Source organism: Pseudonaja textilis, chromosome 9 (assembly GCF_049901715.1).
Source record: "Pseudonaja textilis isolate UNSWEBS1 chromosome 9, rPseTex1.2, whole genome shotgun sequence".
Lineage (NCBI taxonomy): Eukaryota > Metazoa > Chordata > Lepidosauria > Squamata > Elapidae > Pseudonaja > Pseudonaja textilis.
Genome location: NC_141998.1, coordinates 3,340,083 through 3,355,972, shown reverse-complemented (window position 1 = coordinate 3,355,972; position 15,890 = coordinate 3,340,083). Strand labels below are relative to the sequence as shown.

Below are 15,890 nucleotides of genomic sequence, written 5' to 3'. Positions count from 1 at the left end.
CAGGCCCAGTTCCTGCAACCATTCTTCAGATGTTTTAGCCGCCAGTCCTCTCTGGCCAGTCCTCCGCCAGTCCTTATCCTGGTTGCTCTTCTCTGCACTTTTTCTAGAGTCTCAACATCTTTTTAATAGCCTGGTGACCAAAACTGAATGTTGGTGTGGTCTTACTAAGGCTTTATAGCAGGGGGTCTCCAAACTTGACAGCTTTAAGACTTGTGGACACCCAGAATTCCTCCTCCAGTTGTGTTAGCTCAGGAATTCTGGGAGTTGGAAGTCCACAAGTCTTAAACTTGCCAAGTTTGAAGACCTTTGCCTTACAGAGTGGTATTAGCGCCTCCCTTGATCTCAATTGTATCTCTCTGTTAATGCAATTTAGGATTGCATTGGCTTTTTGGGCTGTTGCTGCACACAGCTGGCTCCCATTTAGCTGGTTGTCCACTAAGACTCCAAGATCCCTCTCACAGTTCCTGCTGCTAAGCCTGGTTTCACCCAGTCTATAGGTGTCGTTTTGGGTTTTCTTGCCTAAGTGTAAGACTTTACTTTTCTCTACATTGAATTCTTCCCTCTCCCTGGCCCCCCCCAAAAACCACCCTTTTCTTTGATTGACCTCATAACCCAGAGACTGCGCACCCGACACCTGGCAGGAATTAACGGGCTTTTGCTCCAATTCATCCCCACAGCCAAACCAAAGAAACCTCTTTGTGAGTCTGTCTGTCTGTCTGCGTGTGTCTGTGTGAAGTGGCTGCCCGCCTGCCGTGTCGAAGGGAAGGCAGCGGCGGGGTATTTGGCATCACTTGTTGGAATTTAGAAAGCTCCAGGCACTTGGATTCCAGCTGGTTACGGAAGGCTGTACCCTACAATCGCACAACGTTTTTCTGTGTCCAAGCCGTGCGCAGGGTGTGCAGAGATGGCGTTTGCCTCGCCGGGCTGCGCTCGTCAAACGGTTTATAGGAATGCATCGGATTAAAAACCTGAGGTTTCCACCCAGCAAGGGGTCCACGTAGGCCTGTTTGTACATGTCAATATTTATTTTAGCTTGGTTCGGAGAGAGTGGGAAGAATGTGGCTGTACACGCACACGGCACATTTGATCCCCGCTTAACCTATGGCTTAGGGACGTGGTGGCTCAAAGGCTAAGACGCTGAGATTGTCGATCAGGAAGGTTGGCAGTTCAGCGGTTCGAATCCCTAGCGCCGTGTCACGGAGCGAGCTCCCGTTCCTTGTCCCAGCTTCTACCAACCTAGCAGTGTCATGCCCCTGGTGGCGACGGACTCTGAGGGAGAGGAGGAACAGCCGACAGGGAGTAGAAGTGTGGGTCCAGAGGTTGTAGAGAAGGCTGGGCAGAGGCCGGCTGGGCAGTCAGAGGAAGACCCAGGCCCATCCCCTCTCCATCCTAGGGCACGCAAGGAGGAGAGGATAAGGGAGGGACGTGGTCTACTGGTGAGGAGAGGGCCTTGATCCTCTTCATAGGCTGCAGCTGTGTCAACTGGATAAGAGGACAGAGATGCGTACAGGCGCGTGCTGGAAACAAAGCGTGGAAATATCTCTAGTTTATTGTTACTCTCTGAGTTTGGCGTCCTTCCTAGTGTGTGTTCGGATATCTGTGGACATCTTCAAGCCCTTATCTTGCCTGGTTTGTGTTGTTTTTTACTCTTTATAATTTAAACGGCATTTCCTCCTTCTTGTAACTACTTGTGGGGGAGTTTTTTGTCTCCAGTCAAGGATATTTGGAGCTTGGAAGCAAAGTGAAGGAATAAAAGGGGCTTCACCTGTTTTTTTGTGACTGTGTTTATTTTGTATCCCACCCTGGGTCATCACGGAAAGCATGTAAAAAATGCAAGTAGAAAAATAGGGACCCCTTTGGTGGGAAGGGAACAGCATTCTATGCGCCTTCAAAGGCGTTTAGTCCTGCCGGCCACATGACCACGGAGACGTCTTCGGTCAGCGCTGGCTCTTCTTCGGCTTTGTAACGGAGAGGAGCAGCGCCCCCTAGAGCTTGAAACGACTAGCACAGTGATGGCTAACCTTGTTGCGTGTCAAAAGTGCGTGCACAAGAGCACACACGCATGCCTGCACCCATAATGCAATACACCCATGTCCCCCCAGACACACTCCCCCGCCCCCTGCACGTGGGTCTTCCGCATGCGCCCTGCCCTCCCACGCATGCACGGCAGATACCCCCAAATTAGCTGGCTCGCAGGAGGCGCACACGCATGCACAGCGGAACTGAACTAGAGATGGCTGTGTGTGCTACTTCCCGCACGTGTGCCATAGGTTCTGTCTCCCAACAAATCCAGCCCCATTCAAATCATAGCCGCATCTCTCAGAGAAATTAAAATTGATTTATTAGAAGTGGCCATGCTGGCGTTAGCTGGGTGCAGCTGATACTAAAATACACCATTCATTTCCCCCTTGACCCTGGTCTTCCCCCGCCCCCCTGGGTGTATATCCTCCAATGGGACACATCCATAGCCAAGAGTCATCGATCACGCTCTCCTGTAATATTCTTGCGCTCCGACAACTTTGGGCTGCCAGGGCGATTATCTAGGCACTTAAGAAATGCACTGTTTTTCCCTACTCCCTTTTTCCAGCAGCTAAAAAGACCAAAGGAATGCCTTTTTAGTTGACAGGTGTTCACCCTCACGGGACCAGCGGGGGTAATCTTTACCTTTACCTGTGGCTTATCCAGTTAACTAATGCTATTCCACCCATGGCCTTAAGAGCTGCTCCAAAGGTTTCCTTTCCCTTGGAAAACTCTTTTTTTCCGCTCTTCTCAAAAAAGTTTTAAAAGGGTGTTTTTGTACTTCAAGGCATACTAGAAGCTTCTGCTTTCAGTTTTGTTTCGGGGGGCTGTCTGGCTGCCCCCTCTGCTGTCTCAAGGAAAGGAGGCCCCCAGTTCCTTTTCTTGAAATTTAAAAATCCAGGGAGACCTCAGGCTACTGCAATGAACACGACACCGGGAGAGTGAAGCAATAGAAGACACCTCTTGGTATTCAATCTAACTAGCATAACATCTCCTCTCCTTGAAAAAAATTATTTTCTACAATTTTCTTTTGAAAGGAAATTCTCTTTCTTTAATCGCATGACAGTCCCTCGGTAGGAAAACCTCCCAGCCACGATGGTTTCACTTCAGTTTCTCTTCTCTAAAAGTTCGGAACAAATTCTCTCGCGTCGGGTTAAAATGAGCAATAGAAGAAGCACTTTGGGGCTTGTGATGAACGGGTTGTTTTTGAGCATGGCTGAGCGTGCTGAAGCATAAGTTAACTGTTCTCTGCGTGCGTTTGGACTCTTTGCCAAATGTGGAGAGGGTTAGCTTGTGGTTAAACGTGGCCTTGTGTTCAGCGACGAAGTAAAGACTTTCCCTTGACAATTCGACCATAATGTCAAACAGGATCTCCATGAAGGCCCCGGAGAAGCACAGCGAAAATACAGGAAATACAGAAAATTCTTTTAACTGCTGGATTTGGAGAAGGTGATGGGATGTTTAAGCCCAAAGCAAATTAGGAATGCCCACTATATTTTTCTCTTCCCTAAGCACCAGGGCAAATACTTTTATCCCGAGGGTCTTTTTGCTTTAAAAAACCATCTTAGATATTGCTCTGCGCCTCTGATCTCGCAGTGCTGGCGTTCTTGGAAAGCTAAAACCTGTCACCTGTGCCAGGGTATATGGCTTTCCCCTGCTTTTCCATTGAAATATCCATTAGTTGTGCAGTTCCCTTAGATGCTCTGACTCTGTCCAAATTCTCCAGTTGCCTGTTCTCAAAAGCACCTGAGGACAAGACCGGAAATAACAGATGGAAGCTTCAAAAGAGACCCAACCTAGAACTAAAAAATGTCCTTTTCAGTGAGAACACTTAGTCAGTGGAACAACTTGCCTCCAGAAGCCGTGGAAGTTTTGAAAGAAGAGATCGGACATCCATTCGTCCAAAATGGCCTAGGGCAACGGTCCCCAAACTTGGCAACTATAAGACTTGTGGACTTCAATTCCCAGAATTCCTGACCTAACACGACTGGAGGAGGGATTCTGGGAGTTGAAGTCCACAAGTCTTAAAGCTGTCAAGTTTGAAGACCCCTGGATTAGCCTGGGGGACTTCAATGTCAGCCATTTTAAGACTTGTGGACTTCAATTCCCAGAATTCCTGAGCTAACATGACTGGAGGAGGGATTCTGGGAGTTGAAGTCCACAAGTCTTAAAGCTGTCAAGTTTGAAGACCCCTGGACTAGCATGGGGGTCTTCAATGTCAGCCATTTTAAGACTTGTGGACTTCAATTCCCAGAATTCCTGAGCTAACACGACTGGAGGAGGGATTCTGGGAGTTGAAGTCCACAAGTCTTAAAGTTGCCAGGTTTGAAGACCCCTGGGATAGGGTCTCTTGCTTGACCTGAAGGTTGGACTTGAAGATCTACCTCCAAGATCCCTTTCAACCCCGTTACTCTGTATTCTGCATCTTCTGCTTCTAACTCAGGGTTCTACAAACTTGGCCATTTCAAGATGTGAGGACTTCCAAGTCCCGGAATTCCTCAGCCGTCATGAATTCTGGGAGTTGGCCCACACATCTTAAAGACAAGGGTCTTCAAACTTGGCCACTTTTAAGACTTGTGGCCTTCAACTCCCAGAACTTGGCAACTATAAGACTTGTGGACTTCAACTCCCAGAATTCCTGAGCTAACACGACTGGAGGAAGGATTCTGGGAGTTGAAGTCCACAAGTCTGGAAGCTGTCAAGTTTGAAGACCCGTCTGAAGAAGTTGCCAACTTTTTTGGGGAAAAAAACACTGAGAATTGATTGGGAGCAGGCAGGAAAGGTTTTCATGGGTTGTGGCCCACGGATGGAGCTCAAGCGACCTCTTGGCCAGCTCCTCCTTGCTTCTTCAGCTGGTCTCCTTGGGTTCCTTCCAGCTCACTGCAGTGAGCTCAGTGACGGAAAGCCAACTGCCCGCTTTTGCTTAGCTCCCCTCTTCTGGCCTGAGCGGAAAGGCGTGCATCGTGCCACTCGTGGGCGGCGTCGTTCGGAATTTAAGAAGCCTGGAGTGTGTGCCTGAGAACAAAACAGCCTCCCGCGGATATTTGGAACGGGCTCTGGGCCGGCTTGGTGGGCAGGGCGCCAGGGTTAGTGCACGGAGCAAATTCCAGGCCGTTGGGCTAAGCCTCGAAACTTTGAGGCCCGGAAGGGCCTCTCCTTGGAGAGGAGAGAAACAACCTAGAACTAAGGAGACATTTCCTCACCGTCAGAAACGATTCATCAGTGGAACCATTTGCCTCCAGAAGTTGTGAATGCTCCAACACTGGAAGTTTTTAAAGAAGAGATTAGAAAACAAGTTTGTCTGAAATGGTATAGGGCTTCCTGCCTGAGCAGGGGGTTAGACTAGAGGACCTCCAAGGTGCCCTCCAGCTATTCTGTTCTCTTATCTTCTTTCCTATAATTCCCATTCCTATTCTCTTCTCTTCTATGTCTTCTCTTCTCTATAATTCCTATTCCTATTCTTCTATTCTATTCCTGCTCTCCTCTCCTCTCCTATTCCTATTCCTATTCTTCTATTCTATTCTGTTTCTTCTCTTCTCTATAATTCCTATTCTTCTTTCTTCTCTTCTCTTCTCTTCTCTTCTCTTCTCTTCTCTTCTCTTCTCTTCTCTTCTCTTCTCTTCTCTCCTCTCCTCTCCTCTCCTCTCCTCTCCTCTCCTCTCCTATTCCTATTCCTATTCCTCTATTCTATTCTATTTCTTCTCTTCTCTATAATTCCTGTTTCTATTCTTCTATTCCTTCTCTTCTCTTCCCTTCTCCATAATTCCTATTCCTATTCTTCTCTTCTTTTCTCTTCTCTCCTCTCCTATTCCTATTCTATTCTATTTCTTCTCTTCTCTATAATTCCTATTCTTTTCTTCCCTTCCCTTCTCTCCTATTCCTATTCCTATTCTTCTATTTCTGCTCTTCTCTTCTTTATAATTCCTATTCCTATTCTTCTGTTCTATTTCTCTTCTCTTCTCTCCTATTCCTATTCCTATTCTATTCTATTCTATTCCGTCTCTTAACTTCTCAACACACTCAAGAAACATAAGAGAATGGATGTTTCTCTTGCTTTCTGCAAGGTCCTATAGGGTCTTGCAGCATGCAGTGGGATGCCCAAAGGAGTGAAATCAGGTGCTTTTAAAGAGCTCATTTGTATGTAAGAAACATCAGCGCCCCACTTCCTGCACGGCAGCGGGCAAGGCGGCTCGTAAACAAAGTCGGCATTCAAAACCAGCCAGGGGAGGATTATCATGAAAGCAAACAGCTCAGCATTGGCCAAAGGCAGCCAGCCCATCAGCTGCCTCAACTCAGTAAGCCAAAGCAAAGCATCCCAAAGGTTTGAGATGAACGTTTGCCATAATTGGAATTGTTTTGTGTTTTGTCTCCAGGCTGTAAGTGGTCTTCGTGCATAGATTTGCGTCCCGCCTTCCCTCCAATCCCAAAACAATCCTTTCTTCTAGGTGCAAAGAGTGAGAGAATCAAAAGCAACCTCAGGATCAGTTCTGGGCTGCAGAACTCGAATGTGCCACCAGGTGGCAGCATTTTCTATCTCATTGCCCCCTAGTGGCTCTCCAGTTCTTTGCAGCCCAGGTGCAGTAGCTCCGCTACCAGGGCTTGGGGAAAATTCGTTTAGCTTTCCCAACCACGTCAGCATAAATTACTAGGCAAGTAACCACAGTTTAAAGTACCGACAATAAGAGCAATAACTCCTACATCCGTGAGCACAAAGACACCAAGATCCAATTCAAAACATTCTTGAATCCTTCTGAAGAAGAGAGATGCCGTTCACAAAAGCTTCTGCCTTTTAATAAAAAGTATTAGTTGAAAAAGACGCTATTCTGATTTGTTTAATAGGCAGAAGTTGTACTAAGCAGGTTTGCTAGGATTAAACTTGGAGTAACAACCTGATGTTATAATCATATACATACATACATACAGATAGATGCACACACACACACACACACACACACACACACACACACAGACATATATACATACATATATAAAACCTCATGGGACGCAGTGGCTCAGTGGCTAAGACGCTGAGCTTGTCGATCAGAAAGGTCGGCAGTTCGAATCCCCAGCGCTGCGTAACGGAGTGAGCTCCCGTTCCTCCTCCCAGCTTCTGCCAACCGAGCAGTTCGAAAGCACGTAAAAAAAATGCAAGTGGGAAGGGAACAGCGTTGGTGCGCCTTCGAAGGCGTTTAGTCATGCCAGTCACATGACCACGGAGACGTCTTCGGACAGCGCTGCCTCTTGGGCTTTGTAATGGAGATGAGCAGCGCCCCCTAGAGCCAGAAACGACTAGCACGGATGTGCGAGGGGAACCTTTGCCTTTAACAACCTGAGCTTGCCAAGATCCAAATCTCAGAGGGTCCCATGGATTCCACTGTGATTGTGGCCCTGCACCCAACAGTTTCCCCACATCCAGGGCTTTGGAAAGGTTGAGGAGCGCCCCCCCCCCCTCCCGGTAAGCCTTGGCTGCTGTCCTCTTGCTCAGGGTAGAGAACCATGGCAGCCTCAGCTCTTTTATTTCTCGACTTCTCCACCGTGTTTGGAGGCTTAACCTTCTCTTTCATATAAAGAACATATAAAGAACAGTTTCAGGAATTGAGTTTTGTCTAGTTTACTGGAAAGAAGGACTGGGGGGGACATGAGAGCAGTGTTCCAATCTCTCAGGGGCTGCCACAAAGAAGAGGGAGTCAAGCTATTCTCCAAAGCAGGCAACTCCAACCTTGGCAACTATATATAAGCCTGGTGGGTTTCAACTCTCAGAATTCTGGGAGTCGAAGTCCTCCAGGCTTAAAGTTGCCAAGGTTGGGGAATTCTGGGAGTCGAAGTCCATCAGGTTTAAAGTTGCCACGGTTGTGGAGACCGCCTGTTCCAAAGCATCAGAAGGCAAGACAAGAAGCAACGGATGGAAACTAATCAAGGAGAGAAGCAACCTGGAATTAGGGAGAAATTTCCTGACAATGAGAACAATTAATCAGTGGAACAACTCGCCACCGGAGGTTGTGAATGCTTCAACATTGGAAGTTTTTTTTTTAAAAAAAAGAGAGATGGGTCAGCCATTTGTCCAAGGTGGTGTAGGGTTTCCTGTCTAAGCGGCGGGCTAGACTAGAAGTCCTCCGTGGTCCCTTCCAACTCTAGAAATATTCTCTTTCTATTTCCAGGGAAATCCCACATGGCTATTGTGCAGAAGGTGAACAACGAAGGCGAAGGGGACCCATTCTACGAAGTCATGGGGTTGGTGACCCTGGAAGACGTCATTGAAGAGATCATCAAGTCGGAGATCATGGATGAGTCAGACGACTACAGTAAGTGGGTTCCAACACAGGTATGGCCTGTTTAAGGCGTCTTCTCTTCTGACTCTCCTTGTTTTCCTTAGCCCAGCCAAGTTTGCGTTGCTAGAATGACCTTCTAGAGCCGTGAAGCCCACCGCCCCACAGAGAGCAGGTTCTAGAATGAGGGAACAAAGCAACTTCTCAGCATACAGTTCTCTCAGTGCTTCTTAAGCTTCATGAGCGACTTTATGAGCCTCAGTGGCGCAGTGGTGAGAGTGCGGTACTGCAGGCTGCTTCTGCTGACTGCCAGCTGACTGCACTTTTGGGCAGTTGAAATCCCACCGGGCTCAAGGTTGACTCAGCCTTCCCTCCTTCCGAGGTGGGTCAAATGAGGAGCCAGATTGTTGGGGGAACAATAGGCTGACTCTGTAAACCGCTTAGAAAGGGGAAGGGTAGGGTAAGGTAAGGTAGGGAAGGGACGGAAGCAAGCAAGCATCTGATAAGGGAGCGATAAAATGTGCAATGCTAACGTTGATAAAGCTTCTATTCACTTGGAGAACCAGCTTCATAGTATGAGCCAAAGTGGTGCAGTGGTTAGAATGCTGTACTGCAGACTAACTCTGCCCATACCCAGGAAGTTCGATCCTGACCAGCTCAAGATTGACTCAGCCTTCCGTCCCTCCGAAGTCAGTAAAATGAGGACCCAGATTGTTAGGTGCAAGAGGCTGAAGGCTATTGCTTGGGAAGGGGAGGGAAGGAAAGGAAGGAAGGAAGGAAGGAAGGAAGGAAGGAAGGAAGGAAGGAAGGAAGGAAGGAAGGAAGGAAGGAAGGAGAAATGAGAAGGAACCACCCACCTAATAAGGGAGCTATAAAACGTGCAGTGCTAATATTGATGAAGCTTCTATTCACTTGGAGAACCAGCTTCATAGTATGAGCCACAGTGGTGCAGTAGTTAGAATGCTGTACTGCAGACTAACTCTGCCCACAGCTAGGAAGTTCGATCCTGACCAGCTCAAGATTGACTCAGCCTTCCGTCCCTCCGAAGTCAGTAAAATGAGGACCCAGATTGTTAGGTGCAAGAGGCTGAAGGCTATTGCTTGGGAAGGGGAGGGAGGGAGGGAGGGAAGGAAGGAAGGAAGGAGGGAAGGAAGGAAGGAAGGAAGGAAGGAAGGAAGGAAGGAAGGAAGGAACCACCCACCTAATAAGGGAGCTATAAAATGTGCAATGCTAACATTGATGAAGCTCCTATCAACTTGGAGAGAGGAGGACCAGCATCATAGTGTGAGCCACAGTGGCGCAGTAGTTAGAATGCTCTACTGCAGACTAACTCTGCCCACAGCCAGGAAGTTCGATCCTGACGGGCTCAAGGTTGACTCAGCCTTCCATCCTTCCGAGGTGGGTAAAATGAGGACCCGGATTGTTGGGGGCAAGAGGCTGACTCTGCAAACTGCTTAGAAGAGGGGCTGTAAAGTACTATAAAGCTGTATATAAGTCTAAGGGCTATTGCTATGTGTGCACATCAATTCCAGCATGCCGGAATTAGGGGAATTCTGGGAGCTTATTCATTTATCTAGGAAATTTGTATTGCCTATTCGCCCATGGTGACTCGAGGCGGCTGACAAGGATATCAAAACCTCATATGAAAACCGATAAAACTAACCAGAGAGAATCATATATTAAATTAATAAAATAATGTAATAAAACAACCCACCGCCACTGCACGCCCTGGCGACAGGCACCTCACACAAGCCATTTGGTGGGCTCCATCCTGCTCTCGGTTCCCCAGGCCTACTGGCAGATCCAGGTCCTCAGTGCCTTCCGGAAGAGTATTAATGAGTATTAATTCTAATCTCTGGGGAGGATGATGTTCTAGAGGGAGGAGCCACCACAGAGAAGGCCCTTCTTCTGGGTCCCACCAGAGCTCTCCAAACTTGGCAGCTTTAAGACTCGTGGACTTCAACTCCCAGAATTCCTCCTCCAGTCACGTTAGCTTAGAAATTCTGGGAGTTGAAGTCCACAAGTCTTAAACTTGCCAAGTTTGGAGACCTTTGCAGTAGACCAATCCCAACTCACAGACTAAACCCTGCTCCCTTCTAGCACTGATGATATTACCTAGTTGGGTAATGAAACATCTGCAAGAAAACCACCAAAGCTCAGAGAACATCAAAGACCCCCCACTGGTTCAACTCTGAGCTACAATTATTCTCTTCGATTAGGACAGGGGCCTCCAACCTTGTCAGCTTTAAGACTTGTGGACTTCAACTCCCAGAATTCCTCCTCCAGTCACGTTAGTGCCAGCCATGTTAGTTAAAATTCTGGGAGTTGAAATCCACAAGTCTTAAACATGCCAAGTTTGGAGACCCTTGTTCTAAATGCTCCAATTTCAGCGCTGCTCGCTCACCGAACCCGTTGTTAAACCGGCAGCATCCCACCTGGTCGCACAGATGTGACCGTCAACCGATGTTGAGAGTTGGAAGTCCACCCATTTTAAAACCGATGCGGTTCAGGAAAACAATCGAGTTATTTCAAGGGTTTAGCAAGCCGTCTTCACACTAAGCTTCCGTTTCAAGCTTTCCTCCCCAATTTCTGTCATGTTTATTTCCCGGTTTAGCACACCCAAGCATTGAGGACAGGAGATTAATTCTACTTACAAAGCCCACAAAAGCTTCCATTTCTGCAGCAAAGGTCAAGAAACGAACATGGCCTGTAGATGTTTGGGGCTTCAGGACTCTTCTGTCCCTCCCCTGATGGCAGGAAGATTGTGGGAATTATTGGGAATGTTTTGAGAGGGAAGTTGGAAACATTTCGGGCTTTTAAAAATGTATTATCTTTTGTCAAAATGTAGTAAAGTATAAAAGGAAATATTTCTCTGGAGCTTAATCGTATGTTCACCGGAGTTAGCAGAACATCCTTAAAGTGAGCTGAAAAGCACTGTTCATAATGTTTATTAGGGCAGGTAATGCATATCTCCCTCAGAGTCCATATAATTGTTTCTTGACTCTGAGCACTCTGAGCTCGGTGGTTTTCTTGCAGACGTTTCATTACCCAACTAGGTAACATTATGAGGCTAAAGAGGAGGAGGAGGAGGAAAAGGAGGAGGACTGTGGGGTCCTTGGTACTCTCTGAACTTGGTTGGTTTTCTTGCAGACATTTCATCACCAAACTAGGTAACATTATCAGGATAAAAAGGAGGAGGAGGACTGTGGGGTCCTTGGTGCTCTCTGAACTTGGTTGGTTTTCTTGCAGACGTTTCATCACCAAACTAGGTAACATTATCAGGATAAAAAGGAGGAGGAGGAAGAGGAGGAGGACTGTGGGGTCCTTGGTGCTCTCTGAACTTGGTTAGTTTTCTTGGAGACGTTTCATTACCCAAACTAGGTAACATTATCAGTCCTAGTACATCACTAGCACTGATGATGCTACCTAGTTTGGGTAGTTGTCTACAGAGATCCCCAGTCATCCAGGTCATGGTTGACCCAAAGGTGCTTTTTTCAAAAGGCACCTGGGCTTTCTTGGTGTTTCCTGGAAGACATTTTCTTCAGAACCGAGGAAGCTTCTTGGATGAGAAGCGAAACGTTTTCAAGGAAGACCAAGAAAGTCCAGTTGCTTCTTGAAAGGAAAAAAAACCAAAACACCTTTGGGATAGTTTGCGAGAAACCCACCAAACCCAGAGAAGACCCCAAGGACCCCACAGGTCAATCCTGAGCTGCGAATCTTCTCCCTTTGTTTTTTTCTTGACTCCTTCCAAGTGTTGTAGCTTACTAAATGAAAGAAAGAAAGAAGTATTTTTCCCCCTCCTCACTCAATGTCTGTAAAAGCAAACCCCCGCTCAGGAGACCTGATACCATTTCAGACAAAATAGTTGTTTAAAAAAAACCCCTCAGTGATGAAGCACCCACCACGCCTGGAGTTTTGGCCTTTGAGATTCCTTCCTTGGGGTCCCTTGGAGAAGTTTAAGGCCATGAGGGCTGGAATCTTGCAGCCGTGGGGACTTAAAATGACACCAGGATGCAAAATTGAAGCCTGCACCCAGAACGATGTTCTGTGTTGGCCCAGAGTTGTGCAAGATCTTGGTCCACAACCGTTTGTGCAGTTTGATTCTTCTTGCTGTCTCTTTGCCGCCTCCTTCTCCTCCTCCTCCTCCTCTTCCTCCTCCTCCTCCTCCTTTTCCTCCTCCTCCTCCTCCAAACTCCAGGGGAGAACCGATTGAAGAAGAAGCCGGCTCCGCTTGGAAGCCTGATGGACCGCCGGAAAGAAGATTTCTCCTTGTTCAAAGTTTCCGACAACGAGTACAAGGTGAAAATCTCCCCTCAGCTACTCCTAGCTACCCAGCGCTTCTTATCTAGAGGTAAGGCCAGGGGAGAAACGTTGGCCTATTGTGGAACCGTGGTTATTTTATTTTATTTTATTTTATTTGTGAGGTAAAAATGGTAAACGTTCTCCTCCTTGCGCATCCATGCTACTCGTTTCTGGCTCTAGGGGGCGCTGCTCATCTCCGTTACAAAGCCGAAGAGCCAGCGCTGTCCGAAGACGTCTCCGTGGTCTTGTGGCCGGCAGGACTAAACTCCTTTGAAGGCGCCCGGAACGCTGTTCCCTTCCCACCCAAGGGGTCCCTGTTTTTCTACTCGCATTTTTTTACATGCTTTCGAACTGCTAGGTTGGCAGAAGCTGGGACAAGTTAACGGGAGCTCACTCCGTGACTCAGCACTAGGGATTCAAACCGCCGAACTGCCAACCTTTCTCATTGACAAGCTCAGCGTCTTAGCCACTTAGCCAACCACATCCCTTATTTATTTGTATTTCGCCTTTATTATTTTTACAAATAATCAAGAGGGTAACAAACATCCTCAAAATAACTCCAGGCAACAGACTCTCAACACAACTTTCTCCTCAGAACAACAACCCTGTGAGGTGGGTTGAGCTAAGAGAGAGAAGGCCTGGCCCCAAATCACCCCAACTGGCTTCTATGGCAAAGGCAGGACTTGAACTCATGGTCTCTCACTTGCCTTTAACCACAAGGCCAAACTGACTTTTAGAATTGGAAGGGATCTTGAAGGTCTTCTAGTCCAACCCCAGCTTATCTTTTCTATTTCTTTCTTTTGTTTTTTGTTTTTAACTGGGGCCACCTGAGAAAAAATAGAAAAGATCCTGTAGAGGACTAGCAACATTTTGTGCTGTTTAATCTTGAACTGTAAAAAAGGAAAAGGACCTCCCTTAGGCTCCCGTAGGTAGGATGGTCATGTTTTTGGGGTATCAAGAATCTCTAGCACAAGATTGTTCTCTTAAATTCAATTTATTTGCTGCAGTATTTTAATTTCTAAGCATAAGATGAATCACGGGAGGGCAGCAGAGGAGCCAACGATGAATAGCCAGCCCAGTCAAACTACACACCCCAATATCTGAAATATATTTATTTTTACTTACTGAGTGGAGTTGGTTTAGCCAAGGAACCCAAAGGGGCTTTTTTTCACGAGGCAACTGGACTTTCTGTTTTTTTTTTCTTTGAGGACGTTTCACTTCTCATCCAAGAAGCTTCTTCAGCTCTTTAGCCAGGGAAGAAACCTGTCTACCACCAGTTCCACCCCACATCCCCTCTAAATTTGAGCATCCATGCAGATTAAAAAATGAATGCATAAAAGAATAAATGAAATTTAAACAAAAAAAAAAGCTGGAAAAAGCCCAAGACATAATATTTACAGGATCCAATCAGGGTCGGTCCCTGGGATCAGAAATTTATTCTTTCAAGGTTTTAGACTCGTGCTAGAACCGATCGACAAGGAACTTTCTCTCTACCACCCTGTGTCTACTTGGGATGTTTTATGCATAGTATTTATGTGCCTCCTTCTGTGTGGCTTTTTAGCTGTTGATTTACTAAATTGTTGGCTGTTGTTTCCTTGTACTGCCAAGTCCTCGGCTCTTAAGTACCCGATAAGCTGGTGGCAAACAGAATAAATAAATAAAATAGCCCAAAACACTCATTCTGGTGACCCAGATTGGATCCTGCAACATTATTCTGGGACGTGTGTGTGTGTGTATTCGCCTTCATTCGTGACATAATATTTAGAGACATAAATACACCAGTAAATACCGTAATGATTAATTGCAGTCCCTCATAATCCACATTTTAATAAATTCTGCAAACCACTTAATAATTGGAGCCCTATCTTCGTGTTTCTGATGTCAAATACGTCTTTTGATTGCAAGTCTATTTTCTCTATCTGGAACATCTCCCATGTTCTAGAGATAAAATATAAATATAACAAATGAACTAATGATATGATTCAAAAGGGAAAAAGACCCATGTTTTTTGTAGTCAGTTAAAGAACTCTTCACACGCATAAAACAGTGTTAATAATCTGTTTTGCTGTCAACGTTCACATCATTTCACTTTGATATCTTCAACATTCATTGCCAACCCAACTGTTGGTTCAACTGTTGTTACAAAATCCCTCCAAATTGGCATAAAGGAATGTAAAATTTGTGTATTGTTTTATTTAGTTTCCCAGTACAATTGATGTTGCTTATTTAGTATCCTGCGACTATCATTGAGTGTCGTATCCTATTGATTCCTGATGAATGTATTTATGATGACTATGGTCGCGATTTATCCCTTGTTGCTTATATGCGCACTGAGAGTTTGTGCACTGAAGACAAATAGCTTGTGTGTCCAATCCCACTTGGGCAAAAAAAAGAATTCTATAAAGTTACCCAGGTGTCAAACAAACAGATCAAACAGATAATCAGAGTTGAAAGGGACCTTGTAGGTCATCTAGTCCAACCCCCTGCCCAAGTGGGAAACCCTACATCGTTTCTGACAGATGGCAAGTCTAGTGTCTTCTCGAAAGCCTCCAGTGATGAAGTTTCCACAACTTCCGAGGGCAACTTCTGTTCCGTTGGTGGATTGTTCTCACTCTCAGAAAATTCCTCCTTATTTCCAGGTTGAATCTCTCCTTGTTCAGTTTCCATCCATTATTCCTTGTCTGGCCTACAGGCGCTTTGGAGAATAGCCTGACCCCCTCCCTCCTCTCTGTTGCAGCCCCTCAAATATTGGAAGATGCTCTCCTGTCTCCCCTGATCCTTCTCTTCCCTAGACTAGCCAGGCCCAGTTCCTGCAACCGTTCATCGTATGTTTCATCCTCCAGTCCCCTCATCATCCTGGTTGCTCTTCTCTGTACTTTTTCTAGAGCCTCAACATCTTTTTTATAATGTGACCAAAACTGGATACAGTACTCTAGATGTGGTTTTACTAAGGGTTTATAGAGCGGTATTAGTACCTCACTTGGCCTCAGTTGTATCCCTCTATTAATGCAATTTAGGATTGCATTGGCTTTTTGGGCTGTGTGCAGTTTTTCCCCCCAAAATACGATGCCACCGTGTTTTCTGCCTCTCCTGCTGCCGCTCACCCTCCTCCCTTTCTCCTCCAGAGGTGGATCTCTTCAGCCCAGGCCGGATCTCGGAGAAGGTCCTCCTGCATCTGCTACAGCATCCCAGCGTCAACCAAGAAGTGAAATTTGACGACTGCAACCGCTTGGCTGCTGAACATTACCTGTATCAGCGCAACCAGCCGGTCAATTACTTTGTGCTCATCCTGCAGGTATGATA

General features: G+C 46.4%; 2 protein-coding genes across 4 annotated transcripts in view; both read left to right on the top strand.

Annotated features, from left to right (window-relative positions):
• Window positions 1–15,890, top strand: part of CNNM4 (cyclin and CBS domain divalent metal cation transport mediator 4) — a 117,240-nt gene that overhangs the window by 88,307 nt on the left and 13,043 nt on the right. The gene's annotated exons all lie outside the window — the stretch shown is intronic.
• Window positions 1–15,890, top strand: part of CNNM3 (cyclin and CBS domain divalent metal cation transport mediator 3) — a 45,442-nt gene that overhangs the window by 16,509 nt on the left and 13,043 nt on the right. For both annotated transcript variants that reach the window (XR_015744641.1, XM_087938829.1), the window contains exons 2-4: window positions 8,178–8,321; window positions 12,484–12,636; window positions 15,713–15,882. Coding sequence is in view for 1 of the 2 variants with exons in the window: in XM_087938829.1 (XP_087794955.1) it covers window positions 8,178–8,321; window positions 12,484–12,636; window positions 15,713–15,882 (467 nt within the window). In the remaining variant the exon portion in view is untranslated. The remainder of the gene's footprint in view (window positions 1–8,177; window positions 8,322–12,483; window positions 12,637–15,712; window positions 15,883–15,890) is intronic.